At 40.2% G+C, this 27,610-nt stretch overlaps 1 protein-coding gene across 3 annotated transcripts in view; it reads left to right on the top strand.

Annotated features, from left to right (window-relative positions):
- Nucleotides 1–25,990, top strand: part of SMG1 (SMG1 nonsense mediated mRNA decay associated PI3K related kinase) — a 104,263-nt gene extending 78,273 nt beyond the window's left edge. For 2 of the 3 annotated variants that reach the window (XM_047087641.1, XM_047087643.1), the window contains 20 exons: nucleotides 34–143; nucleotides 264–482; nucleotides 1,303–1,493; nucleotides 2,702–2,874; nucleotides 3,023–3,302; nucleotides 3,765–4,037; nucleotides 4,268–4,502; nucleotides 4,767–4,993; nucleotides 7,850–8,000; nucleotides 8,099–8,288; nucleotides 8,668–9,137; nucleotides 11,852–11,989; nucleotides 13,628–13,780; nucleotides 14,757–14,936; nucleotides 15,832–16,059; nucleotides 16,714–16,925; nucleotides 17,086–17,192; nucleotides 18,320–18,499; nucleotides 18,579–18,685; nucleotides 21,462–25,990. In XM_047087641.1, the coding sequence (XP_046943597.1) occupies nucleotides 34–143; nucleotides 264–482; nucleotides 1,303–1,493; nucleotides 2,702–2,874; nucleotides 3,023–3,302; nucleotides 3,765–4,037; nucleotides 4,268–4,502; nucleotides 4,767–4,993; nucleotides 7,850–8,000; nucleotides 8,099–8,288; nucleotides 8,668–9,137; nucleotides 11,852–11,989; nucleotides 13,628–13,780; nucleotides 14,757–14,936; nucleotides 15,832–16,059; nucleotides 16,714–16,925; nucleotides 17,086–17,192; nucleotides 18,320–18,499; nucleotides 18,579–18,685; nucleotides 21,462–21,539 (3,902 nt within the window). In that variant the 3' untranslated portion in view covers nucleotides 21,540–25,990. The remainder of the gene's footprint in view (nucleotides 1–33; nucleotides 144–263; nucleotides 483–1,302; nucleotides 1,494–2,701; nucleotides 2,875–3,022; nucleotides 3,303–3,764; nucleotides 4,038–4,267; nucleotides 4,503–4,766; nucleotides 4,994–7,849; nucleotides 8,001–8,098; nucleotides 8,289–8,667; nucleotides 9,138–11,851; nucleotides 11,990–13,627; nucleotides 13,781–14,756; nucleotides 14,937–15,831; nucleotides 16,060–16,713; nucleotides 16,926–17,085; nucleotides 17,193–18,319; nucleotides 18,500–18,578; nucleotides 18,686–21,461) is intronic. The other variant, XM_047087642.1, reaches the window with a different exon arrangement.
- The last annotated feature ends 1,620 nt before the right edge of the window (nucleotides 25,991–27,610 follow it).

Genomic DNA, 27,610 nt, shown 5'->3' on the forward strand with positions numbered 1-27,610 from the left:
AAGGACAAAAATAGAACCATTTGTCTTTTCAAGGTAAAAGCCTTAGAGTTCCTGAGAAGGTCCCTTTCCGAATGACACAGAACATTGAAACGGCACTGGGTGTAACTGGAGTAGAAGGTGTTTTTAGGCTTTCATGCGAGCAGGTACGCTGTTTCTCTCCACCTTTTCATGTACCTGTTAAATTAACAGATCTTGTGGAATGAAAGACTGCATTTCAGTGAGGAAACTGGGGGAAAGCTTGATTGAAACTTCTCTAAAAACAGGTTCTACACATTATGCGGCGTGGCAGAGAGACTCTGCTGACTTTGCTGGAGGCCTTTGTGTATGACCCTCTGGTGGACTGGACGGCCGGGGGCGAGGCCGGGTTTGCTGGCGCTGTGTACGGTGGAGGCGGCCAGCAGGCCGAGAGCAAGCAGAGCAAGAGAGAGATGGAGCGAGAGATCACCCGCAGCCTCTTTTCTTCCAGAGTAGCTGAAATTAAGGTGAGGGCAGTGACAGTCACCGTCTTTTATTAGTGTTAACATGTCCATCAAAAAGTGGGTGAAACTCTGTTGATTTAGTTATTTTCATAGGAATAGTATTTTTTTTTAATGTTTATTTTTTCAGCGGGGGGGGGGGGCAGAGAGCGAGGGAGACACAGAATCTGAAGCAGGCCCTAGGCTCCGAACTGTTGGCACAGAGCCCAACTTGGGGCTCGAACCCACGAGCCGCGGGATCCTGACCTGAGCTAAAGTCAGACGTGTAACCAACTGAGCCACCCACGTGCCTCTAAAGCTATCTTTAAAAAAAGATAGCTTTTATTTTTTGGAGGACTGTCATGTACAACATTGAAAGGGCAGCAGAATAGGGCGATTTGATGTCTTAGTAGGAAATGCTGCCAACACATTTGTGTTGTGCACAAAGGCACATGATCACACTCCCGTTTGTTGGAGATGGGTTCATGAATTGAAAAAAATTAGACCTTTTTTAATACACTGCAGTGTGTTTACCAGTGACTATTTTAGGTGTTCTTTAATTAGATAGCCTCCCGTCAGTCTTAATCTTAGTATTGTGGTAGCCAGTGATGCCAACACTGTTTTGTGTACCTTGGTGGTAACTACATGCTATTGTGGGATTTGAGTCCCCGTTTACTACAGCTGTGTGAACTTGAACGCCCTGCTTATCTTTATTTGTAAAATGCAGGTGATACCATCACCCTGTCAGGGACAGGGTGTTCATCTAACGCGTTCCTTCTGGCACGTGTCATGCTGTCTCACAGTTGACCCTGTAAGAATCTTTCTAATCATAATTATCTTTCTACAGGTGAACTGGTTTAAGAACAGGGATGAGATGCTGGTTGTGCTTCCTAAGCTGGACAGCAGCTTAGATGAATACCTAAGCTTGCAAGAGCAACTGACAGATGTGGAAAAACTGCAGGGCAAACTGCTAGAAGAAATAGAGTTTCTAGAAGGAGCGGAAGGAGTGGACCATCCTTCTCACACTCTGCAACACAGGTTTAAAAGTGTTGAACTCTTGTTTCTTTTTTTTTTTTTTTAATTTTTTTTTTTTCAACATTTATTTATTTTTGGGACAGACAGAGACAGAGCATGAACGGGGGAGGGGCAGAGAGAGAGGGAGAGACAGAATCGGAAACAGGCTCCAGGCTCTGAGCCATCAGCCCAGAGCCCGATGCGGGGCTCGAACTCACGGACCGCGAGATCGTGACCTGGCTGAAGTCGGACGCTTAACCGACTGCGCCACCCAGGCGCCCCTGAACTCTTGTTTCTTTAAAAAAAAAAAAAAAAGTTTTTTTTTTAATGTTTATGTATTTTAGAGAGAGGGAGGGAGGGAAGGAGGGAGAGGGAGAAACAGAGCATGAGAGAGGGAGGGACAAAGAGAGAGGGAGACAAAGAATATGAAGTGGGCTCCAGGCTCCAAGCTGTCAGCACAGAACCCGTGAACTGTGAGATCATGAACTGAGAGCCCAAGTCAGATGTTTAACTGACAGCCACCGAGGAGCCCCAAGCTCTTGTTTCTTAATATTTGCCATGAAGGAGAATTTTCACATTTGTGTAAACATTGTCAACCTGAATTAGAATTATTACAGCAGTTTACATAAATGATAAAAATACTCCCAAGGACTGCAGTTTCAAAATGTTAATGCACAAAAATTCATTTAAATTTTCTGCTTTTTTATATTCATATGTTTGAGCATGTAACTGTGGGAGATGGGTGGGTATAGTGGTTAGAATATGAACTTGGATTCAGGCAAACCTGGGTTTTCTCTCTACAGTCTATGTCTGAGTCCTTATTCATTAGTACAGTGGCAGGTATGTTATCCACTTTGCTGAGTTAAGCATTAAACTAGAATGATCTAAGTGAATGAACCTCGTACAGAGTAGGTAGGTGCTCAATAAGCGGTAAATATGCAGATGCAACACATTGCACGAGTCTGTGAGATTCAGAAGATCTGTCAACCTTCTTGTCTTTTATGCTGAAGAGAACTCAAAACCTGGAAGGTATGGTAGAATTTTATTTAGAATGTTGTGAGTATAGTTGAGAGAGTTACGGGAAAAATCAGAGAAGTAAGGTATTACGTTTGAGCACTGCCCTCAAGATTGAAAAGGGAGCTTACTAGGCAGTCCCAAGTATGAGCAAAATCAAGGTTATGAAAGTACGTAGAAGAAAGAACCAATTAAAAAATGTTTTCCCTTCCTATTAGGTATTCTGAACACACTCAACTACAGACTCAGCAAAGGGCTGTTCAGGAAGCAATCCAGGTGAAGCTCAATGAATTTGAACAGTGGATAACACATTATCAGGCTGCGTTCAATAATTTAGAAGCAACACAGCTTGCAAGTTTGCTTCAGGAGATCAGCACACAAATGGACCTTGGTATGGGTTTTGATTTATTTTAGATACACACGTGAGCCTGTGAATCTGGGGTTGTTTTGTTATGTGTGGGGTTCTGCTCTGTGCTCCTTGCAGTGACTGCTGGGTGGGAATAGTTGCACTGGTATTAATAGTCCTCTTTCACCAAAAGGTCCTCCAAGCTATGTGCCAGCGACAGCCTTCCTACAGAATGCCGGCCAGGCCCACTTGATCAGCCAGTGCGAGCAGTTGGAGGGGGAGGTGGGCGCCCTTCTCCAGCAGCGGCGCTCCGTGCTCCGGGGCTGCCTGGAGCAGCTGCATCACTATGCGACCGTGGCTCTGCAGTACCCCAAGGCCATATTTCAGAAACATCGGATTGAACAGTGGAAGACCTGGATGGAAGAGCTCATCTGTAACATCACAGTAGAGCGCTGTCAAGAGCTCTACAGGAAGTGAGTTGGTCATGCTTCATTTGCTTAACTTCTGCGATTGGAAGCAAAGCTGTGTTCAAATGATTATCATTATGTGTGCATGATATTTCATTTTTTCTGCGAGAATGGGTTGATGGATGGGGTTTTAAACGGAGTCACTTTTTTCTTGGTTTGAGGAGAATCTGAGCTCATGCTTTCCCTCCTAAGACAGTGTGGTTTTCCTCATTAAATAAAGTGGATCCCAGTGTCGGAGTCTCTTTAGCCACTGACGGGGATCTGGGTCAAGAGAGCTAAACTCAAACATTGATCTGTCCCTCCTTAACGAGTCATCATGGAAAGTTACTTCAGTTCCTAAGACTTGGCTGTAAAAATGGAAATCACGATTTCTCCTGTTTAAGGTTTGAGGATCATATGCGATACCCCATGTCGCCCTGGGTCCAGTGTGGTTGTGTTGTAAACAAGCGCCTCTCTCTGGTTTTATAGATACGAAATGCAGTATGCCCCCCAGCCCCCCCCAACAGTGTGTCAGTTCATCACTGCCACCGAAATGACTCTGCAGCGGTACGCAGCCGACATCAACAGCAGGCTTATTAGGCAAGTGGAACGCTTGAAACAGGAAGCTGTCACTGTGCCTGTCTGTGAAGATCAGTTGAAAGAAATTGAACGTTGTATTAAAGTTTTTCTTCACGAGAATGGAGAAGAAGGATCTTTGAGTCTAGCGAGTGTTATTATTTCGGCCCTTTGTACCCTCACAAGGTGAGTCAGCCAGCCTCCTGTGGAGACCGTTTCGTTGTCTTGAAAACATTGATGTTTATTTGCGATTTCACTGTTTTTTTGTTTAATCCCCAACTTAAGGTATTCTGTACTGTCCTGGGTCTTGCTTGACGTCACAACTGCTTTACTTCCTTTCCAGTGTTGAGGCATTCGCTTTTGTGAGTGAGGGTAGCTGGGTCGGTTTCACTGTACAAATATTTAATTGAGTTTAGGCGGAACCTGATGATGGAAGGTGCAGCTTCAAGCGCGGGAGAGCAGCTGGTGGATCTGACCTCTCGGGACGGAGCCTGGTTCCTGGAGGAGCTCTGCAGCATGAGCGGGAACGTCACGTGCCTGGTGCAGTTACTGAAGCAGTGCCACCTGGTGCCGCAGGACTTAGACATCCCGAACCCCCTGGAAGCTTCTGAGGCGGTTCACCTGGCCAACGGAGTATACACCTCCCTTCAGGTGAGCACTTTTAAGTTAGCTTAAAGTTGATGAATTTGTTTTAGATCAATTGAACACCGTACTTCTTACATCTTTGGTTCAGAAAGGCAATTTGACTTCTCCCCTTTTAATCCTGCTTCATTGGTCACTTAAAGATCACTGAGAGGTTTGTGGCCATATGTTGGTTATAGTTGCATAAGTTCTTAATATATGGCATTAAGCCTGTAAATGTATAACTTATCTAAACTCAGAAAACATTAAAATATATTTCTCACATATTTATAGGAATTAAATTCAAATTTCCGGCAAATCATATTTCCAGAAGCACTGAGATGTTTGATGAAAGGAGAGTACACATTAGAAAGTATGCTTCATGAGCTGGACAGTCTTATTGAGCAGACCACTGATGGCGTTCCCCTGCAGACTCTAGTTGAATCTCTTCAGGCCTACTTAAGAAATGCAGCTATGGGACTCGAGGAAGAAACACATGCTCATTACATCGATGTAGCCAGGCAAGTGAATGCTAGCTGTGCAGTTTTCTTGGGAAAGAGATGGGGAAGCCAGATAAAGGGGTTCTGAGCTCTTATTCTACTCTGAGTTCAGTTTTAATTTTACAGCAGATACAATTACTTGCAAATGCTTACTTATCTTTAAAAAACTTTTATTTGGGAATAACTACAGGTTCTCAGGAAGTCGTAAAAACCGTGTGCAGGGACATCTCGCTCATGCTTCATCCATCCTGCGGCGTTAGCATCTTGCCTACTGATGGGCTGTGGCAGCACCGCGAAAGGGATGTTGCCGCGGTCAGCAGGGCTTCCTGAGGTTTCACCAGTTACTCACGCGCTTGTTTGTGTGTGTGTAGCTCCGTGCCGTTCTAACACATACACGACGCGTGTGTGGGTGGTGTTTCACTATGTGAATACACACGGAGTGGAGTGTAGTATTTTTTAAGCCAGCCCTCAGAACTCCATGAAATCACATGCGCCAGTTTAGTTAGCTAATGGAGTGTACGGCTCACTCACTTCAGGTGAAGGCTTTTAAATTTGCTTAAATTTTATTAAGTTTGTTTTAGATACTGAACGCTGTGTTTTTCATCTCATAAATCCAGAAAAACAGTTTGACCTTGGACCCTGTAAAGGTTGGGTGGTTCCTCCAGCCATGCACTATCCCCATGGTTTAAGTCCCTTTATCTCTGGTGACTCAAGACCTCTTTCTTTGGCATTCTCGTGTCCAGTTGACCCCAGAAAGTATAATTGAGAGAGTTGAAATGGATTGACCTGCCGTGCTTTCCTCCATGAGAAAATTCAAAGATTAAAGAAAGTAGAATAGTAGAATGAACCTTTGTTTTACCACCTTTGGGTATTATCTGCATCTGTTTAAGTTGTTTAAATTAAGTTTAAATTGTACCGCCCTGGGATGCCTGGGTGGCTCAGTCGGCTAAGGGTCCAACTTCGGCTCAGGTCATGATCTCGCAGTTCGTGGGTTCGAGCTCCGAGTGATGCTCTGTGCTGCTGGCTTGGAGCCCAGAGCCTGCTTTGGATTCTGTGTGTCCCTCTTTCTCTGCCCCTCCCCTGCTCTCTCTCTCTTTCTCAGAACTAAATAAACGTTAGAAAAAAAATTTTTTTTAAATTGTACTACCCCAATTAGTTTGAAGCAGGTATCTTTTCATTCTTAAATACTGTAGGAAGTATATGTATCTAAAATATAAACTTATTTTTCTTAAAAAAAAATTTTTTTTTAATGTTTGTTTTTGAGAGAGAGGGAGACCCAGAATCTGAAGCAGGCTCCAGGCTCTGAGCTGTCAGCACAGAACCCCAATGCAAGGCTTGAACTCACAAACTGTGAGATCATGAACTGAGCTGAAGTTGGACGCTGAACCAACCGACCCACTCAGGAGCCCCTAAACTTATTTTTCTTAATCATGGTGCTGCTACTTGACCTAAAATGTTAACAATAATTTTTAGTGTTTTCTGCACTCACAGTTTTCCTATTTTATGTTTACTTGTAGTTACTTCACCATACAATAAAAAAAAGAGTGTAATTATTATAAATGTCAGCTAGACGATGGTTTAGATTATTTGCCTAACATCTTTATCATTTAATTTTTAGCATTATTTCAAATGTGAAATGTAGATCTGTACACCTTTCTTTCTCACTGTATTTCAGCCCTCATTTATCTCCCTTTAATATCTAATTCAGATTTCCCTTACCTCAAATGGATGATTGTCCACTGTTTTGTATGAGTTGGGTGACTATCTTCATGCTTGGTTCTGTTACAGCTTATATTTGTACCTTGTTTTGGAGAAACTTTCATCATCTTAAGGAAAATTCTATAGCATGTTGTAGCTCTTTTTTCCATTAGAAATTGCTCTGGTTAGAGAAAGACAGATACCATATGTTTTCACTCTTATGTGGATCCTGAGAAACTTAAACCCATGGGGGAGGGGAAGGAAAAAAAAAAGAGCTTAGAGTGGGAGAGAGCCAAAGCACAAGAGACTCTTGAAAACTGAGAACAAACTGAGGGTTGATGGGGGGTGGGAGGGAGGAGAGGGTGGGTGATGGGTATTGAGGAGGGCACCTTTTGGGATGAGCACTGGGTGTTGTATGGAAACCAATTTGACAATAAATTTCGTATATTAAAAAAAAAGAAGAAGAAATTGCTCTGGTTAGCCTAGTTTTTAAATTCTCTTAATAGTTTCGTAGCAGTTTCTGTGTGATAAAGTTGACAATCTAGTTAACATTAGTGACATAAACTGATACTAGTTTAGGTACTAGGAGTGCTGTTTTTGATTTTTTTTTATATAAAAATTTCGGAATAGTGTCTTGATCCATAAGCCACTTTGTAAGTCTTAAGTTAACAATGATGAGCAGGGTGAATTTCTGAAAACCTGTGCTCAGACTATGCATTATTCAAAACCAAGCTTGCCAAAGATGGCAGGCGTCTGAGTTTACTGCCTGTAGTTGGCTCGGTCATGTGACAGTAGTGTGAACATCCTGGACAGTTTTTGCTAAGTCCTCCAACTTCACGAATTTTGTGATTCTTGACAGTTATTGGGAGGTTATATTATTTTACATTCTTTGTATAAAATGAGACTGTAATATCTTATATAGTTCTTTTAAAAATTGTTATAATTCAGGTTTGCATTAAATTTAATCACATGATCAATTACTAATACTGAATTGGAATCATTAACTTCACATTATGGTGGACACTACATGCCGTTTTACCGTTAACACTCTTCACGCAACAAGATTTGTTTTCTAGATTACATGTTAGCCGGCTCTGACACTTGTTGACCTTCTGTGTGTTCTCTCTCAAACTTACTACTCTTCAGGTAGGATTTTAATTCCCTTTTCTTTTTCTCTAGAATACTTCATGCTCAATATGGTGAATTAATCCAACCAAGAAATGGTTCAGTTGATGAAACACCAAAAATGTCAGCTGGCCAGATGTTGTTGGTAGCATTTGATGGCATGTTTGCCCAAGTGGAAACTGCTTTTGGTTTACTAATTGAAAAGGTAAATATTGACTTTATGAATAAATAATGCAAGTGTAGTAAAGTAGTTGTTCACAGTACAAAGAGTGGAGAAATGAACTTTTCTTCTTTTTTACATAGTTAAACAAGATGGAAATTCCCATAGCTTGGCGAAAGATTGACATTATAAGGGAAGCTAGGAGCACCCAAGTCAATTTTTTTGATGATGATAATCACCGGCAGGTGCTAGAAGAAATTTTCTTTCTAAAAAGACTACAGACAATTAAGGAGTTCTTCAGGCTCTGTGGTACCTTTTCTAAAACTTTGTCAGGTAATACTTCACATTTAAACGAGTTGGATTTAGTTGTGTAGAATTTAGTTGTGCAGGACGGGGTGGGCTTAATTTAATTGTATGTTCATTAAGTCTTTTTTTATTTTTTTTTATTTTTTTATGTTTATTTAGTTCTTAGGGAGACAGAGTGTGAGCTGGGGAGGGGCAGAGAGAGAGGGAGACACAGAATCTGAAACAGGTTCAGCTCAGAGTCTGACGGGGACTCAAACTTACGAGCTGTGAGATCACAACCTGAGCTGAAGTCAGACGCCCGATCAACTGAGCCACCCAGGCTCCCCAAGTCTTGTTTTTAAATAAGCAGTACTGTCACCTTATTTTGCTTTGCATGAAATACTTTAAGAAGATTTTCTTTTTTTAGGATCAAGTTCACTTGAAGATCAGAATACTGTAAATGGGCCTGTTCAGATGGTCAATGTGAAAACCCTTTTTAGAAACTCTTGTTTCAGTGAAGACCAGATGGCCAAACCTATAAAGGCATTCACGGCTGACTTCGTGAGGCAGCTCTTGATTGGACTTCCCAACCAAGCCCTAGGACTCACCCTCTGCAGTTTTATCAGTGCTCTAGGTGTAGACATTATTGCTCAAGTAGAGGCGAAGGATTTTGGTGCTGAAAGCAAAGTTTCTGTTGACGATCTTTGTAAGAAAGCAGTGGAGCACAACATCCAGGTCGGAAAGTTCTCTCAGTTGGTCATGAACAGGGCAACTGTGTTAGCGAGTTCCTACGACACTGCCTGGAAGAAGCATGATTTGGTGCGCAGGCTGGAAACCAGTATTTCTTCTTGTAAGACAAGCCTGCAGCGTGTTCAGCTGCATATTGCCATGTTTCAAGTAAGTATTTTTCGAGTGTGGTTTTCCCCAGTGTAGGAATTTGAAAATCTGGGGAGATTAATATAAAACAATATAAGGGGAAAAAAATATAAACATTCTGAATTGTGCCAGCTTGCAGCAAACCCAGCTTTTTGGAATTTTGGTGTTTCTTTCCTGTTATTCCTTGTCTGTGTTCCATGTAGTGGAGAGTGTTTTGTGTTTACACTTTGTGACCTTTGAATTCATTTCCATCAGCGTTGTATGTTTGGTGTTGTCTGCATCATTAAGTATTGCTTGTAAATATAATTTCTAATGGTTGAATTTATTCGTTATGTGAATGTGCCTCCTATGTGATTTAACGTGTAATTAAGATGATTTCTAAGGTGACTTCTGTTCTGTTTCCCTGATGCTCTCTTGATGTGTTACCAACTTTGTGCATGAATCTGTCATCATTTGGAAATTGTTTTTTTGAGAAGCCGGTTTTTGTCCTTGATTAGTTAGGGGGCCAGTATGATAGCACAGGCTTTGGGGGTGAGATGGATTTGGATTCAGGTATATGAATCTGAGTTTAACTTCCCTAAGGTGGGGACAGTACCTCTCACAAAAGTTCAGGACCATGAGGGTTAAAAATGTTCTAGGGGCACCTGGGTGGCTCAGTTGATCAGGCATCTGACTCTTGGTGTCCGCTCAGGTCACGATCTCATGTTTTGTGAGTTCAAGCCCCACATTGGGCTCTGCACTGGGGTGGGCTTGGGGAGGTGCGCGGAGCCTGCTTGCGATTCTCGCTCTCAAAAATAAATAAACTTTAAAAAGTCCACCGCTCCCCCCTCTCCCCCAAATGATGATCTATATGGAATGTTGGGTGGCTCAGTCATTTGAGTCTGACTCTTCCTTTCAGTTCAGGTCATGATGTCACGGATTGTGAGATGGAGCTCTGAATAGGCTGTCAGTGCAGAACCTGCTTGGATTTTCTCTCCACCCCCCTCTCAAAATAGATAAATAAACTTAAAAAAAAAAAATGATGTTTGGGACAGTTGGGTGGCTCAGGCATCCGATTTGGTTCAGGTCCTGATCTCGTGATTCGTGGGGTTGAGCCCTGTGTTGGGCTCTGTGCTGACAGCTCAGAGCCTGGAGCCTGCTTCGAATTCTGTGTCTCCCTGCCCCTCTCTCTGCCCCTCCACCATTCATGCTCTGTGTTTTTTCTTTTCTTTTTTCTTTTCTTTTCTTTTCTTTTCTTTTCTTTTCTTTTCTTTTCTTTTCTTTTCTTTTCTTTTCTTTTCTTTTCTTTCCTTTCCTTTCCTTTCCTTTCCTTTCCTTTCCTTTTCTTTCTTTTCTTTCCTTTCCTTTCCTTTCCTTTTTCTTTCTCTCTTTCCTTTTTCTCTCTTTCCTTTTTCTTTCTCTCTTTCCTTTTTCTTTCTCTCTCTTTCTCTCTCAAAAATAAACATTAAAGGGGTACCTGGGTGGTTCAGTCGGTTAAGCATCCCACTTCTGCTTGGGTCATCATCTCACAGCTTGTGGGTTTGAGCCCCGCACTGTGCTCTTTTGGCTTCTGTGTCTTCCTCTCTCTCTGCCCCTTCCCTCTACTCTCATGCGTGCACTCGTGCGCGCTCTCTCTCAAAAAATAAACATTAAAAGTAAATGTTAAAAAAAAGTTATGTTCTGTTTAAGACACTAAGCACAGTATAAATTGTAGCTATTCCCCCACCCCCACCCTCACCCCCACCCCCACCCCCACCCCCGCCAATACAGGCTTCAATATTATCAGTAGCTTCAAACAGGTTATATAACTCATAGAGTAATATTTGGGGACTGCCATTTTCTTGGGGTCTGTTTTGGTACAGACAGTGGTTTTTTGGTATCATTTATGTTGAAGCTGCTTCCCAGTGGTGGAATTGGTGGTTATAGCCCAGTGTGAGGAACCAGTGTATTTCCTTCTCTTTGCGGTTTTATCAATAGCTGTTTTTTTTAGCTCATGAATTAAGAAAACTAATTTATTCAGATTTTGAAGTTGTTTTCATTATGTATTAATAGTCTTTCTAACACGTTGGAGTTTTTAAAATTTTTTCTTCTAAAAAGTGTGATGTTGAAAGTTTCATTATTTGATACGTTTTAGTTTATTTCCTTAAAAATTGACAGCCGTATGGAAAACATAAAAAAGCCTTTCAGTTTTGTTCATCTGAACAGCTGTCCATCATTTTAATAAAAGCGCAATGTATTACTTTTAAATTATAGCCCAGTTGGCCTTCTGGGGTCACCCTTGAAATGGAAGGCGCTTGACCCTCTGTCAGCAACTGCCTGCCCCTTTCTTCTCCGGAGAAGTCTTTGTTCTGTGACTCCTGCCATCATTTCTTTTAATCACTTCTGTAGCCTTATGCTGGACAACCCCTCCCCACCCCCCAGTACCTGTTCCGATCTCTTAACTGGAGATGTCTTTTGGGGGAGGTTGTATACTAAACTTTTTTACAGACTTGGAAATATCTTCAGAATTATTACTTAGATGTTGCATTTCACTGATTGAAGAAATTTATCAGCCATTCTCTACATTAGGAAACTTTTCACCTGGTTGTGATCATTTTGTAATTTTGCACTTACACTTCTCTGCCTGCCTCGCTTTGCTGCAGCTGTTTTTGTTTTTTTTTTTCTCCTTTCCCCCAGTCCTAATTCATACCTCCCATCTCTTTATCTAAAGGTTTTTTTTCCTGCTGATTTTATTACATTGCTTTTTCTTTGAACAGTGGCAGCATGAAGACCTCCTTATCAATAGACCACAAGCCGTGTCAGTCACACCTCCCCCTCGGTCTGCCATCCTAACCAGCATGAAAAAGAAACTCCATACTCTGAGCCAAATTGAAACTTCAATTGCAACAGTTCAGGTGTGTTCGGTCAGACCTTACTTGCAGCACATTGACTTTGAGAGAGCACCTGCACCGTAGTGACGTGTCGGTGCTCCGTGGTTCAGTGTATCTGCCCGTCTGTCCTTGGCTTCTGAGCTACAGGGGCACACTACTTTTCACTTTTACGCGTGATTTATCTTTTTTCCTTACCCTCCAAGGTAACCAAATCTACTCCTGCTACTAAGCTGTGTATTTTGAGCCAGAGAATAGAGACATACTAAATATTTCAGGTTTTTAATGGATTTGATGATCACTCTGCCTTTGTGCATTAAGGGAACTCTGGTGATTAGAAAAATGTGTCTTGTGAAATGTACATAAACAGTTCCATCTGGCTTACTGTTCAGACCTAAAAAACTTAGGCAGTTCTTATCCCTGTTGTATAATTAAAGGTATTTAAAGGCGATAGAATGTTTTCCTTTTATTATTGACTGTATTTCTTTGTCATTTCTGCTTAATATTTAGTCTCACCTCCCTTTTTTAAATAAGAGAAACAGTTCTTGATTATGGTTATATACGTATCTTTGTATTGTGTATTCTTATATCATGTACGTAGTAGTAACTGATGTCTTCCTGTTCATTTTATAAATTAATGTGAGTACAAAATCAAGTGTAGTCACTTCTATAATTTTTACATATTTAATGAAACTTTCTGGAGCTCACTTCTTTGAAGATCGAAGTACCTTTTCTCTGTAGCATACTAGGCCTAGTTTTCAACTGTGGAGAGCCTTTCTCACTTGAGAGGTGTGTTTGTGTGAGAGAAAGAACGGGAGAGAAGTGCAGGAAAGACAAAGGATGGGAACCCTTTGCCTGAAGTGGTGAATAAATAGTGAAATAATTTTGTTACATAAAACCTTCTTTATCATGGTAATCTGGATACATTTTTACTATCTTCCATAAGCTTCTGAGTTTCTGAGAATTAGATTTTCATCTTTCACAACCAAAAGTATAAATGGATTTTTTGAATTAAGCTTTCTATTTTAATTCTAGGTGGTTACCGTACAGTGTTACATTAGTTTTAGGTGTACAATATAGTGATTCACTAATGCGCTACATTACTCAGCGCCCATCATGATAAGGGTACTCTTCAGTCCCCATCATCCATTTCTCCCCTCTTCCCACTGACCTCCCCTCTCGTAGCCACCAGTTCTCTATAGTTAAGAGTCTGTTTCTTAGTTTGTCTCTCTCTCCCTCTCTCTTTTTCTTCACTTGTTTTGTTTCTCAAATTCCATATATGAGTGAAACCTTATATTTGTCTTTTTCTGACTTATTTCACTTAGTATTATACTCTGTGGCTCCATCCATGTTGTTGCAAGCGATAAATGGATTTTCTTCTAGATAGCACATAAAGTGCATTAGGAATTGGATGTAGCAGGTGTTTGATTTTAAAGACTACTTTATTTAAAAATGAAAAATTTTAAGACAAACTGAAAGCCAGTTCTTCCCAGACATGTTGAACCTGTTGAAAGTGAAATCGCGATTAATTCCACAAGGTGTTTGTTAAAAATGTTTTCTGAATGATGCATGTGCTTCTTTTGAATCTCCCTGGTATTGATATAAAATGCCCGGTAGGAATTGGAGAGTGTTAGATATTCACTGAGATTCTGCTGGCTTTTACAGGAGAAACTAGCAGCACTTGAAGCAAGTATTGAACAGCGACTCAAGTGGGCAGGCGGTGCTAACCCTGCACTGGCACCTGTACTGCAGGATTTTGAAGCAACAATAGCCGAAAGAAGAAATCTTGTCCTTAAAGAGAGCCAAAGAGCAAGCCAGGTATTGTGACCCGTGCGTGCCATCTTTGTTTTCAGTTACATGATGATACAGCTGATTGGAAGTTACGTGTGGGATAACTAGGGGTAGCTTGAGAACCCACCCTCAAGTTGACAGTACTGGGAAGAGGGACCTGGTAGGCCTTGGTGGGAAGGGCATCCATCCTTTAGGCTGAGCTCACAGCCAGTTATTTTCCTGGACCTTTACTGCCTCCCAGCTAAAGATAAAGTAGATTCAGCGTCTGTTGGAAAATATGGAGTTGAATTCCATATTTGTCTAAGGTTCTCTTTATGCAGCTTAGGTGACCCAAAGATTTGATACTATTCTTTCAGCATGGCAATAAAATGTCTTTATGATCTTGAATTCTGCCAGAGGTTGTGGATTAAGTTTGTTACTTTGGGGGGTGGAGAATGGAAACAAACTATTAGGTATGTCCAGTCAGGTAGAAAATTAGACTAAATCAATGACATGTTTCAGTACGTACTTAAAAGAACTATTTGCATAATCACAATAGTATTATCATACCTTAAAAGATGTACGTAATGTCGTCAAATAGCCAGTTAGTATTCTGTGATCTTTATTGTGAAGTTAGGCAAGAGGAGAAGCAGAAGGGCAACATTCCAAATTGAAATTTGCACATAGCACAAATAAGCTGCCCCTGAATATGATGATAGTTCTATTACGGAATAAATTTTCTGTGTGAAAGCAGTTGTACAGCAGATACTTTTACCCAATTGTACTTAGGTGCTTTTAACCATCTCAGACCTAATAACATCAACCAAAAAAAAAAAGTGCATTTATTCATAGCCTTTCTCAGGCTTACTTCTGTTTTGTCCCAGAAGAGTCAAACATTCATACCATTTTCAGGACCAGTTTGGTCCTGAATTCTGGAAATGAATAGGCAGTATTTTTTCATGTCAATTAAAATTGCATTCCCCCCTTATTGTGGTGGTTCCATTCCTCTTTTGCCTCTTCACAGGTCACTTTCCTCTGCAGCAATATCATTCATTTTGAAAGTTTACGAACTAGAACTGCAGAAGCCTTAAACCTGGATGCTGCGTTATTTGAACTAATCAAACGATGCCAGCAAATGTGTTCATTTGCATCACAGTTTAACAGTTCGGTCTCTGAGTTAGAGCTTCGTTTATTACAGAGAGTGGTGAGTCTTGAATCTTGGTGTGGGGGTAAAGAGGCTTGTTGATGAAAATGATAAGGCCAGTGGCATGTGCTCAAACTCCATTTAATATATTCACTTGCTTTACATTTATGCAGTGTGTATACTATATATATGATGTTGTTATGAGGGATATAACAGTGGTTAAATCTTGCTCTTAGCGCCCAAGGAACCTATTAATTATAAATACAATGAATTAAAAAGTGAGCCTGGGTGGCTCAGTCTGTTAAGCGTCCAACTTCAGCTCAGGTCCTGATCTCACAGTTCGTGAGTTCAAGCCTTGTGTCAGGTTCTGTGCTGACAGCTCAGAGCCTGGAGCCCACTTCACATTCTGTGTCTCCCTGTTTCTCTTTGTCAAAAATAAATAAAATACTAAAAAATTATTTTAATGTATTTGTATTTAAAAAAGTGAAAAGGGTTCTCAGAGCCACAGTTGGAAGTTCTGTGGAGTTTCAGAGGGAGGAGAAATACAACGTATAGCAAATGACTTAAATGTACTGAAAATACGGTAGCAGACAGGGGGCTAGTGGAAGGTGAATGCTGGACAGGAGGGCTAAGTCCAAAAATAGCAAATTGATACATTTGATGTTTATATTTTATGAGAAGACTTTAATTAGGAAGCTCTCGTGGCCTTTGAAAGCATGATTTACATTGGGTTTAGCATTCTAGATTCGGATCATCTTTGTTATTCTAGATACATTTGTTATGTCTTAAACTATTTCTATTTCTTAAACTATTGTGTAGGTCATTAGTTCATGACTTGGCAAATGAGTTTGTGTCACTTTGAGTTACTAGTACCTTTTAATGGTGATGATGAAGGAAAGAATCTTCCATTATTTATTCCATCTAATGCTTAAAATCAAATGTTTATTCTGTTTAGGACACCAGTCTTGAACATCCTATTGGCAGCTCTGAATGGCTTTTGTCAGCACACAAACAACTGACTCAGGATATGTCTACTCAGAGGGCAATTCAGACAGAGAAAGAGCAACAGATAGAAACGGTCTGTGAAACAATTCAGAATCTGGTTGATAATATAAAAACTGTGCTCACTGGTCATAACCGGCAACTTGGAGATGTCAAACACCTCCTAAAAGCAATGGCCAAGGTAAGACTGATATGAGTGACACCCAGTCAGATCTCTCTTTTCATAAAATTACAAGTAGTCGTATTTGGGAAAATAACGATATAAACAAAAACAACTTCTTGGTTCACATCTTCCAATTTGTAATGGAGTTAATTTGTGTTTTTATCAACGTTTTTTTTTTCTAAAGCAGGTAGTCGTATTCTGATTTTGTACCCAGAGAAACTGGGGGTTAAAGAAATGGATTAACCCAGAGTCCTATAACTTAACAACAAAGCTGAAACTTGAATATAGTCTCCAGGTGTTTAGATCTCCAATGTCTCGTCCTCCTACCCAGCCTTATCCCTAAGCTCGTTCACCTCCAAAATGAATGAAATGTTGTCTCTTCCTTTCAGTATCCTACATAATTTCCATAGTAAGGAAACTCAGCCCCACAAAAAAGCTAAATAACTTCATCATTACAAAACAATGAATCATTTAACTTGGGGATTTATTTCTACTTTGACTTTTTGTTTTGTACTGGAAACCAGATTCCTGTAGAAAAGGAGTTAATCATGGTAAACAAATTAAACACTTGCTGGAAAAACACTTATTACTTGTTATTCAAAATGTGACTGTCTTAGGAGCTACTATTGAGACCAGTACCATTTCTGTCAGTCATTAACATGTGGATTCCAGGATGAAGAAGCTGCCCTGGCAGACGGCGAGGATGTCCCTTATGAGAGCAGTGTCAGGCAGTTCCTAGGTGAATACAAATCATGGCAAGACAACATTCAGACGGTGCTGTTCACATTAGTCCAAGCTATGGGTCAGGTTCGAAGTCAAGAACACGTTGAAATGCTCCAGGAAATAACTCCCACCTTGAAAGAACTGAAAACACAGAGTCAGAGGTAAGGATGCCTTCTGGCCTAGATTTCAAATGGAAGCAAAAATCTGGTAGAGTAAGTTTTGCTTATTTAATTCATTTAAATTTTTTCAGTTTTGTTCAGATTTATAAGTAGCTACCTGGTGAAGCATTTCATAAATAAGCCATTTTGTTTTGTATTTCAGTATCTATAATAATTTAGTGGGTTTTGCATCACCCTTAGTCACCGATGCAACAAATGAATGTTCGAGTCCAACGTCAGCTGCTACTTATCAGCCATCCTTTGCTGCAGGTATGACTTTTCCACTTCAGAAAAGACCTGAAACTTCATCTGTTCCTAATCTTATTTTTTTAATTTATTTTTAAAGTTTATTTGTTTATTTTGAGAGACAGAGAGAGCACGAGCGCAATTGAGCGGGGGAGGGACAGAGGGGAGGGAGAGAGAGAATCCCAAGCAGGTTCCCTGCTGTTAGCGCAGAGCCCGACATGGGGCTTGATCCCACAAACCATGAGATGATGACCTGAGCTGATTTCCAGAGTCAGGTGCTTAACCAACTGAGCCACCCAGGTGCTCCCCTCCCCCTTTTAAGTTTTGGCTTAACTTTAAAAGTGCTTCTGTGAGAGAGTAAAAATACCTTGTGTTTAAATCTTCTTCAGATAATTTATGAATGGGGCGCCAGGGTGACTCAGTTGGTTCAACGTCCTGCTTCAGCTCAGGTCATGATCTTGCGGTTCGTGAGTTTGAGCCTCGTATTTGGCTCTCTGCTGTCAGCACAGAGCCTGCTTCAGATCTCTGTCTTCCTCTCTCTCTGCCCCTCCCCGCTCACGCTGTCTCTCTCACAAATAAATAAACTTAAAAAAAAAATAACACATGAATATAAAATAAATACTTGTCAGGGAAATTATAAAAAGAAAAATTTGTAGTTTCATTCCAATTAGAGGTCAGTCCGTTAATATACTTGTTGTTATACTTGTAGTTACGTATGCATAGTACATGCACAAATTGTGATCATTCTGTGAATGCAATTTTTGTTGTCTTTTCCCACTTAATATTAAATTGGTAATTTCCTCGCCACCAAATGGTCTTTTAACAAGTGACTTCATGCCCAAATTTAATATGCCATTCTGTGTCTTTACCATATTAGCCTTATATTGTTGGACAGTTCATACGTTTCTAGTATTTTGGTGCCACAACAAGCATCACTGTACAAATTTCGTTTTTGAATGTCTAGCTCTTTAGGCTATATTTTTCAGAGGACAGTATCTATTTGAAGGGATAAGGATTTTAAGGTTCTAAAATCATACTCACCTTTGTGGCTATATATGTGTAGTTGATGGTTGAGAGAGCCCTGCCCTGCTCTTTGTCTCCCTCCATCTTCTGTTTACATGTGAATTGAGCTACCCACTCTTTCCCTGTAGCAGTCCGGAGCAACACCGGCCAGAAGACTCAGCCTGATGTGATGTCACAGAACGCTAGAAAGCTGATTCAGAAAAATCTTGCCACATCAGCCGATACTCCACCAAGCACCATTCCAGGAACTGGCAAGAGTGTTGCTTGTAGTCCTAAAAAGGCTGTCAGAGACCCTAAAACTGGGAAGGGTAAGTTAGTAAGAATAAGGGTGCCTGAGATACTTGTACAAAGTTGTGGTTTGACATCTGTGTTTCCGTTGCTTTGTAGCTGTGCAAGAGAGAAACTCATATGCGGTGAGTGTGTGGAAGAGAGTGAAAGCCAAGCTAGAGGGCCGAGATGTTGATCCAAATAGGAGGATGTCAGTTGCTGAACAGGTGACCTTTTAAAAATTATTTATTTATTACTTTAATTATTTTTATTATTTTTTTAAAAGTTATATTTAAGTAATCTCTGCACCCCATATGGGGCTCGAACTTGTGACCTCAAGATCAGGAATCACATGCTCTTCTGACTGAGCCAGCCAGGTGCCCCCAGGTGACCATTTTTAAACTTGATCTACACATTTTCATGCTGCTGAAACAGTACAGGTTAAAAGATAAACTCACCCATATTCTTGGAGGTTCATCAAGAAATGAGGAACTGGAATTTATTTTCGGGATTCCGAAGATTTTGAGTAACATAACTCTGGAGTTGTCAAACATTCACCATTTTATTCTGACTACCCTGTTAGCATGTTCCTTTCTCCCCAGTCCCTCTTTTAGCAGAAATTAGAAGTGTGACTTGACCCTCTCTCCTCCACGAGAACACAGTTAATCTGCATTTTAAAGAGGACTATCTGAAGGTTTCCAGTGAAATGAGGGTGATGTTTGGGTGCAGGAATAGTATTTATAAAGTGTTTGGGGGTGTCAGTTTGTCTGAAGTCATTACTCTTAAATTTTCTCATTAGTGTTATTAAAATTATATATTTGAGAATGAATTCCCCTCTAGCTGTTTATTTTGAAAAATTAATTTTCTTAATGTTTATTTTTGAGAGCATGTGTGCTCAAGAGAGAATGCGAGCAGGGGAGGGGCAGAGAGAGAGAGAGAGAGAGAGGGAGACACAGAATCTGAAGCAGGCTCCAGGCTCTGAGCTTTCAGCACAGAGCCCGATGCGGGCCTCGAACTCATGAACCGCAAGATCATGACCTGAGTCGAAAGCTTAACCAACTTGAGCCACCTAGTTGCCCCATATATTGAAGTATTTAGGCATGAAGTGTTAGTAGGTATTATTATGTATTATTAAAAAATTAATAAATACTTCAATATATCTCTCCTAGACAAAACATTAACTCAGGAAACTTACCATTGATGTTAACATTGGTTGTTACCTAACATTCAGTCCATACTCGGATTTCTCCAATTATCCCCGGATGGCCTTTATTGTTTAGCCCTTCTCTCTTGAACTGCCTGCTCTGCCCCCAACAAGATCTAGTCAAGGCTCATCTTCATTTCATATACTTGTTCTATTTTTTTTTAATTTTTTTTTCAACGTTTATTTATTTTTGGGACAGAGAGAGACAGAGCATGAACGGGGGAGGGGCAGAGAGAGGGAGACACAGAATCGGAAACAGGCTCCAGCGTCTGAGCCATCAGCCCAGAGCCTGACGCGGGGCTCGAACTCACGGACCGCGAGATCGTGACCTGGCTGAAGTCGGTCGCTTAACCGACTGCACCACCCAGGCGCCCCAACTTGTTCTAGTTTTTAGTTGTCTTCAACGTCTAGAACAGTTCCTGATCGTTTTCTTTTCTTTTTTTTCTTTTATGACATTGACCTTTTTGATGTGTCCAGACCAGTCATTTTGTAGAGTGTGCCTCACTTTTTATTTGTCTGATATTTTCCTCATAATTAAATTCAGAATCAACATTTTTGTCAGGAATGCTATGTCGCTGATGTGTCTTTCTCAGAATTTTACATTAAGGGATACCGGTCATTGTGCCATCTTTTGTGTTACTAAGTTAGGTCATTTGGTCAATGGTAGTGTTCTCCTGAATTCTCCTTTACAAATGTACCTTTTCTTCTGTGGGTTGAAAATTTGAGACTATGATTACCCTGTTTTCAATGTTTTGACATCCACAATTCAGTTTTAACATCAGCACTAAAAGTTTTTTTATTTTAAATGCTGCTGCACCACTGTGTAGAAACTTAAACTCTTCTTGGTCAAGAGGTACTTCCTTAGAAATTACCAAGTTTGTTAAAAAAAAAAAATCCATGGACAGGGGGTGCCTGGGTGGCTCAGTCTTAGGTTAAGTGTCCGATTCTTGGTTTTGGCTGAGGTCATGATCTCACCATTTGTGTTTTGAGCCCTGCGTAGGGCAGTGTGGAGCCTGCTTGGGATTGATTCATCCCCCCGCCCCCTACACATGTTCACTCTCCCTTTCAAAATAATTAAACTTAAAAAAACCATGGACGATATTGAGTCAGAGGGGTATCTTTGCTTCCGAAGCTTTCTGGTAGGTTAATAGCTTGTGTACTTTCGCGACTGCCTATCTTCGCTCTCTATCCATTTGTTGGAAGGATCTTTGGCTATTGTGCTTTTTATTCTGATAGTTACTAAATTTTATATGAAAGAGAGTTAAGGGACTTAGAGGAGTGGGGTAAGTGTAGAGATCTTTGTGCACGGCTTTTGGTATAAGTCATCATTCAGCAGCCCTATATTGAGCATTTAATATACAATCGGATCCTCTGGATACAGAGATAATTATATCTCTTACTATAAAAGAAAATGTAGCTGAGTCAGAATCAAGGTATTTGTTGAGTACCCAACTGTATTGCAGAATGTGCCAGGCACTTTCTTATACGCTGCCTAAGCATTTACCTAGTGACTTCATGTGTTTAACCCCAGGAGCACCTGTGGGGTCAGTGGGGGCTCTCTTCATCTAAGGATTGACAAGCCTCAAAGGGATTTTTGACTTTCCCAAGACACACCTCTTGTAAACTCTGGGATTATGAGGGAAGCTCAGGTTACTTAACCTCTCCACCATAGCAATGACATGTCCTATGGGCAATTAATTTGGGTGATTAGAAACTTAACTTTTAAACAATTCTTAGAACTCATATATGTCCTTTGAAGTTTTAAATGGTTTAAAATATTATCCTGCCTACTTTTACAGGTTGACTATGTCATTAAGGAAGCAACTAATCTAGATAACTTGGCTCAGCTGTATGAAGGTTGGACAGCCTGGGTATGAATGGCAAGACAGTAGATGAGTCTGGTTAAGCGAGGTCAGACATCCACCAGAATCAACTCAGCCTCAGGCATCCAAAGCCACACCACAGTCGGTGGTGATGCAACTGGGGGCTTACTCTGAGGAAACCTAGGAAATCTCGGGGCGCTAGGAAGTGAATCCTGCAGGACAGCTGCACTCAGGGATACGCCCAACACCATGGCCTGCAACCCCAGGGTCAAGGGTGAAAGAAAGAAAGCTCACCGCCTGAACATGGAGATTGTCTTTCTGCCACAGAACAGCTGCAAACGTGTCAGGAGGTTAGCTGCAGAAAGAAATCGGGATGCCGCGGAGCACAGAGTGATTTGGAACTCCATTCCACCTGACCCTGTGTGTACAATCCAGGAAAAAACAAACCCCGCTCAGAAACAGAGAAGACTGGGGCCGCGAAGAAATCACAGCCAAGGAAGATTTGATGCATTCAGATTCTCGTGTAACACTTGTTGCTTGGCAACAGTACTGGTTGGGTTGACCAGTAGGCACAAAAAGGCTATGCGATAAGAATTTCAGAAATGGACTGGAAATGGAGAGCTATGTAACAGATACACTACATTGGAAGAACTTACTTCTGAAATGAAGGGAAAAAAAACTACCCATCGTCCTGTCCTCCTCCCCCAACCCCACACCATCTACCCATCCTCCTTTTACCTGATCTAGTAGATTAGCCATCTTTCAAATTTACTTTTATTTCAATCCTTACATTTCATATACTTCCGTCTCGATGCTGTTAACAACCCATTTGGAGTGATAAACAGGAATTTCTCCAAAACCACTGATAACATGGAAAATTCAAGGATTGTTTAAAGGTCTGATGATCACATACAAAATGTAATCCTGGTTATTTAAGTCATTTCTGTGATTCTATCATGTACAGTTTCCAGAATTGTCACTGTGCATTCAAAAGTAATGAATCTAACAGACATTTGATTTAATGTACACTCCCCTTTGCTTATAGTGTGCATTTTTGGGAGGTCATTCAAATTTTCCCTCTTCTGCGATTGCTGTAGTTTCTTTCATAGAAAGTAGCTAATCCAATGTAATCTTTTACCTTTTTAAAAACCAGGATAGAGTACCTATTAGAGTTTTACATTGTTGATGACAGATTAACAATAAAGTGATGTTCTGGTGGAGGTAGAGTGAAATGTTTTTTAATTCAGTTTTCTCATTTGATACTTTTAATTTACAAAGTGTAAATTAAAAGTGCTTTGGTTTACCTGGCATTTTAGGACATGTACATGAAACATCAGCAAATGAGAACCACCGCCATCGTTTATTAAGTTCAGTTATTAATCTGTGAAGTCCTTTACTTTTTGCACAATTTTAATAGTTTGCTGTGAATTCATGATCAAGGTTTCCTTAAATTTAGTGTTGCATTTCAGTACTGTAAGCTGAATTGTTGATCCACAATAAAACACAGACTAGGATAGGATTCTTAAAATCACGTATCAACACAAAATAGAACACAAAATCTTGATTGAATACATTTTTCCTGCATTTTAGAGATTAGGACTGTGATCATTTCTGGTCGCCGGTCTTCACAGACAAACTTGAAGGGTATTAAGGAAAAATTCCACATAGCTCTGGCCTTTTCTGTATTCTGATTGCCACCTTAATCTATAATCCTTAGGTACCCGTGAGAGAATGCATCTCAGGATCAGTGCTTTTTTTAATACTTAGGCAAGTATTGCAAGCAAGGTGGTATTTTCAAATACCCGTGTGTCCGATAGCCAGTTAAGGAACCTAGTGCATCAAATTTTATTTTCTTCATTCATTTGGACCTTATTTTCACAATCGAAACAACCTATCTGGAATAATGATGCCATATTGTGTTTCGCACGCTGCTTTATTTCCTCGAGGCTCTGTGGGAGCTGCCACGTCCATCACCTGATTACCTCTGCTCTCTCAAAGTAAAGTCTTTCCAGCGACATTCTTTGTTGTCACAAGGAAAAACTTTTATCACAGTGATAAAACAAGGTCACACTAGTTTGTCCCGACAGAAATTGCTTTTTTTTAGGTAAGGAAGGTAAAGGAAATAGGTGGGTTTTATTGCCTGAGAATTTCAGGCTTCAGAGGTACCTGGCACCTTATCCGAGCAAAAACAAAACAGCTTTATATCAGAAACATGTGCCTCTGATAAATTATCCATCGCTTTTATTTTAAAATGGTCCCTCTGAGAAGAAATAGTGTGGCATCATACATGTTTGGTTGTGGGGCAGATGTGACCGATGACTTCAAAGCTTGCTCTTTACTGCACTCTGCACAATGAGACCCTGATCTGTACGGTTTGCCTTCGTCTGGGAAGTCTTTCTGTAAGCAGCCTTGGCTTTCTGAACCATTGGAAGCAAACTCAGCAGATGTAATCCGTGGTGAAAGGCCCTAGTGATGGAGCAGACTGAGAAGCCAGCGCAATACTGGGGGGATTGTTTTGTAAGATAAAGTTGAGAGTGCGGTAGTTGTGAAGTCACACGTCTTTGCTGATACAGAATACCTGTGGACAACCAGGGATCTGCTCCTCTCTTTTCCTTTCTCTCCAAGATTCAGGGGGTATACAATAACCTACAACCTCTTCTTCCATTCAAAGTACCCTTGGAAATTGAAGTTGATCGTAAGTGTTTTGTTGTCTTTGATTTTCTAAAATTGCCTGAATTTTAGTTGATATCTCTACAGAGCTGTGGAGGCTTAGTGGTTTACGGAGCTGTGTGTATTTCTCGTTTAGTCTTTCTTCGCTGTGTCTTGCAGGATCTCATTCTCTCTGGTCATGAGTTAACATAGTTTGCTAGGATTAAGATTCTTTTGCGTCTGGCACTTGTGGTGAGTGTTTTTGAGATATGTGAGATTTCTCTGTGTGAACTGATAATCAAGCTCTTGATCTGCTTCCCTAATTTTTTTTTTTTTTAAGAGCCCAAACCCCAAGTTCAGGGTGAGGGTTTGTAATACAAAGAAAAACTTTCGTAACTTCTGCCCTTAACACTTGCCACTATGAAGCTTAGTGTGTAGTTTTTCTTAATACTGTCCGTGTTTGGTGTCTTCTGCATTGTTTTTGTTTTTTAATTGTGGTTGTTCTGACGTGTGAAATTTAAGGAAAGAGCCATTAAAAAAATGCCGAGCAGGGCAATGCAAGTACAGCCAAAAATATTAGAGTTGATGTGCAATCTTAGGTCCTTTTAAATCTGGGGTATTATAGGCAGTACTTTAAATTGAAAAGTCTTCCTGGCCTATTATCCTCCACATATTTGTAATTATTCTGGGGGCTTACTTGTTTTGGCAGTACTAAAATCAAAGGGGCTGGTTCTTCTTTTACCTAATTCTTTTCATATGAAAGGAAGCACCTACAATTAGCCTGTTAGACCGATTCATATACATCAAAAATCAGCAAATGCTTTACTGTTAGCGCACATACCTTTGTTTTACATAAGATTAGATGAATGTGAAAAACAGTGACCTTCCATGCTCTATCATCATAGGCTTGTAAAATGTAATTTAGAGCTAGGACTTTCCCCCCTTAAATCAGGGAGGTAGACTATAGTAATGTAAGGGTCACTTAAAGAAGGTAGATTTTGTTTTCAATGTATGGGTTGTAGTAGAAATTTTCCTCCTGTGGGGAAAAGCTAGCTTAGGGTTACAAATTTTTCCAAACATTGCAGAAGGGGGAATCCCCTGTATTATGAACCCCTCAGGATTTGTTGCACTTTTCCTGCTTTTTAGGCCTGAGTAACATCACCACCATCCCTTATTTACAAAAAGGCAAATGGACTCCAATTGAGAAGCTTTACAGGTTAAGGGTTAGTTGTACAACATGAACCACTTAGAGTCCCTTGCTTTCTAAGGGAAATTGGGCTTACTAGGGAAAAGCTGTTTGTTGTGCTAATGTAAAAATGTCATACAATTAGTTTGATTTTTGAAGATGGTAAACTTAAGGAATTGCATGTTCTCCTGAAATGCAGGCTTGTAGAATGTTTTTCTTTCAAAACAGGCTGATTTTTTTTTCTTTTCTTTGCCTGACAGTCCAAGTTTCAGCTCCTGTTTAAAGTTGTTGTGTCAGTTATTTTCCTGTTTTAAATTTCTCTTATATTTCCACCTGTAATGTCAGTGGCAACATCATACTTCATTTGTTAATTTACTTTACCCTTATAAGAGCAAATTGAGTTTAAATGAATCTTCCTTGTCCTAGTAACATTGTATAAATAAAGTGGCTTCTCTGTACAAAAGGTTGTAATGCCTCCTGATGGATATAATTTTGTGATTGTATTTAAGATTAAAAGTTGAATAAATCACACCAGCTTCCTGAAAATGTTCATAATGCATCTTTTGGACAACAAAAATACATGCCTACTTTGTGCATATTTGCATTAACAGCAAAGATTGTATGAAATACCTGTTTTTCAGAAAATAAAGTCTTAAAGAAAGACATAGCATTTAAGCTCTGGATTTATTGGTTAAAGTAAGTTTCAGAAAGCTTACTTTTTCAGTATGGTTAGAGGTTTTGTTTTTGTTTTTTTAAGATTTTGTTTTTAAGTAATCTCTATATCCAGCGTGGGGCTTGAATTTAACCCTGAGGTCAAGAGTCACATTCTCTACCTGAGCCAGGTGGGTGGACCTCAAAGTAATTTTTTAATCGTCAAAGTCTATTTTTGAGCAGCAGCTAAAATTTTACTTCTGTGGGTAAGTTCTAGTATCAAGGTATAATTTAATCAGCTTGTCAGTATTTAAAAACAAAACTATAGCACATTTTTAATATGTATATTCCCTGGGGTATGAAAGCTCATAGAATGAAAATGTCTGGCTTGTTTTAATATCTGGAAATGAGATTGCATTTTGTTCTTGCCAGTTCATTTTAAGAGGATTTATGTGAACCGTGTCATCATTGGGCACATCCTATTTTTGTTGTATAAAAACAAAGGGCAAAAGAAAGCCCTTGAGGGTAGGTGTTTTTTAATGATTAGGCCAATTGGAAGTTTACAGAAAGACCTTACAGCAGGGCTTCTGTGCTGTGAAGTTGCCAATAGGTCTGGGACCTCATTCCTTGAGTAACAAAAGTAACTGGGGACTGGGGCAACCTGTGCTGTTGGAGTTGCTTCAGTTTTTTTCACCTACCTCAATTTCGCAAGCTGGTGTTGAAGTTGTACATAGGGAACTTGGCTGAATCAGAAGCATTTTGTAGCAGAGGCTGATTTCCCAGAGTAGAAATGTCATTTTTAAAGCATAATAATTCTGTGGCTTCTCCTTTGGATGCGGATGTTATCGTGTCTAGATCAAGATTTTGCACACAGTGCTAAATGTATTCACTAATTATGTGGCTGCTGATAGGGACCTTTTAATGTCCTTTTGAAGAGGTAGGCAAGGGCCTGCTCCTCAAACTTCATAGCTTAAAATCTCCCCAAATGGGATCTCTATCAGCCGGCTTCATCTTACCCACAAAACCGATCCCCACTCCAACATTCCGGAAAGTGGCACTTATATTTAAGAGTCCCCCTTCCTTTGTAAAGGGTTACTTCCCCCCAAGTATTTATACCTCATCCAGATGCTTCCCCCCCGCCTCTCCCGCCTCTCCCGCCCCAAAGATTTGTGGCAATTCACACCCTTCCATGAAATTCACAATGCTCCTTTCCCCACTGGCTTGTTCTCTCACATCTCTTTATGCCTTCCCTGAACTCTTAGGAACCTGGTAGTTATTTAAGTAATACTTTTAAAATAAATTTAAACTTGTGACATAATACAGGTGATTATAAAAGGATAAAAGGTTGTAAGTTAAAAGCTACGGTAAAGTTTCCTGAAACCTATCCGACCAGGTCCACATCTGGCATGGTTTTGTTCCTATTAATAAAAAATCAAGCACTTAATGCATTTTGCAATCCTGCAGAGAAAAGAGGTGGAAGTTATTCATCTAGTAAGTAGTGTATCTATCTAGTAGTTCATCTAGTTCTTAAATTGCTTATGAATTCCACTGCTTAGCAGAGGGTTTATTTAACATCTTTCCTTGGCATGACCCTTGATGGAGAAGGAGTTCCTGGTTCCCTAAGTAACTGAAACGCCCT

This window comes from Lynx rufus, unplaced genomic scaffold, assembly GCF_022079265.1.
Source record: "Lynx rufus isolate CCGP_SWC_20201006 ecotype Redwood Valley unplaced genomic scaffold, mLynRuf1.p SCAF_23, whole genome shotgun sequence".
Lineage (NCBI taxonomy): Eukaryota > Metazoa > Chordata > Mammalia > Carnivora > Felidae > Lynx > Lynx rufus.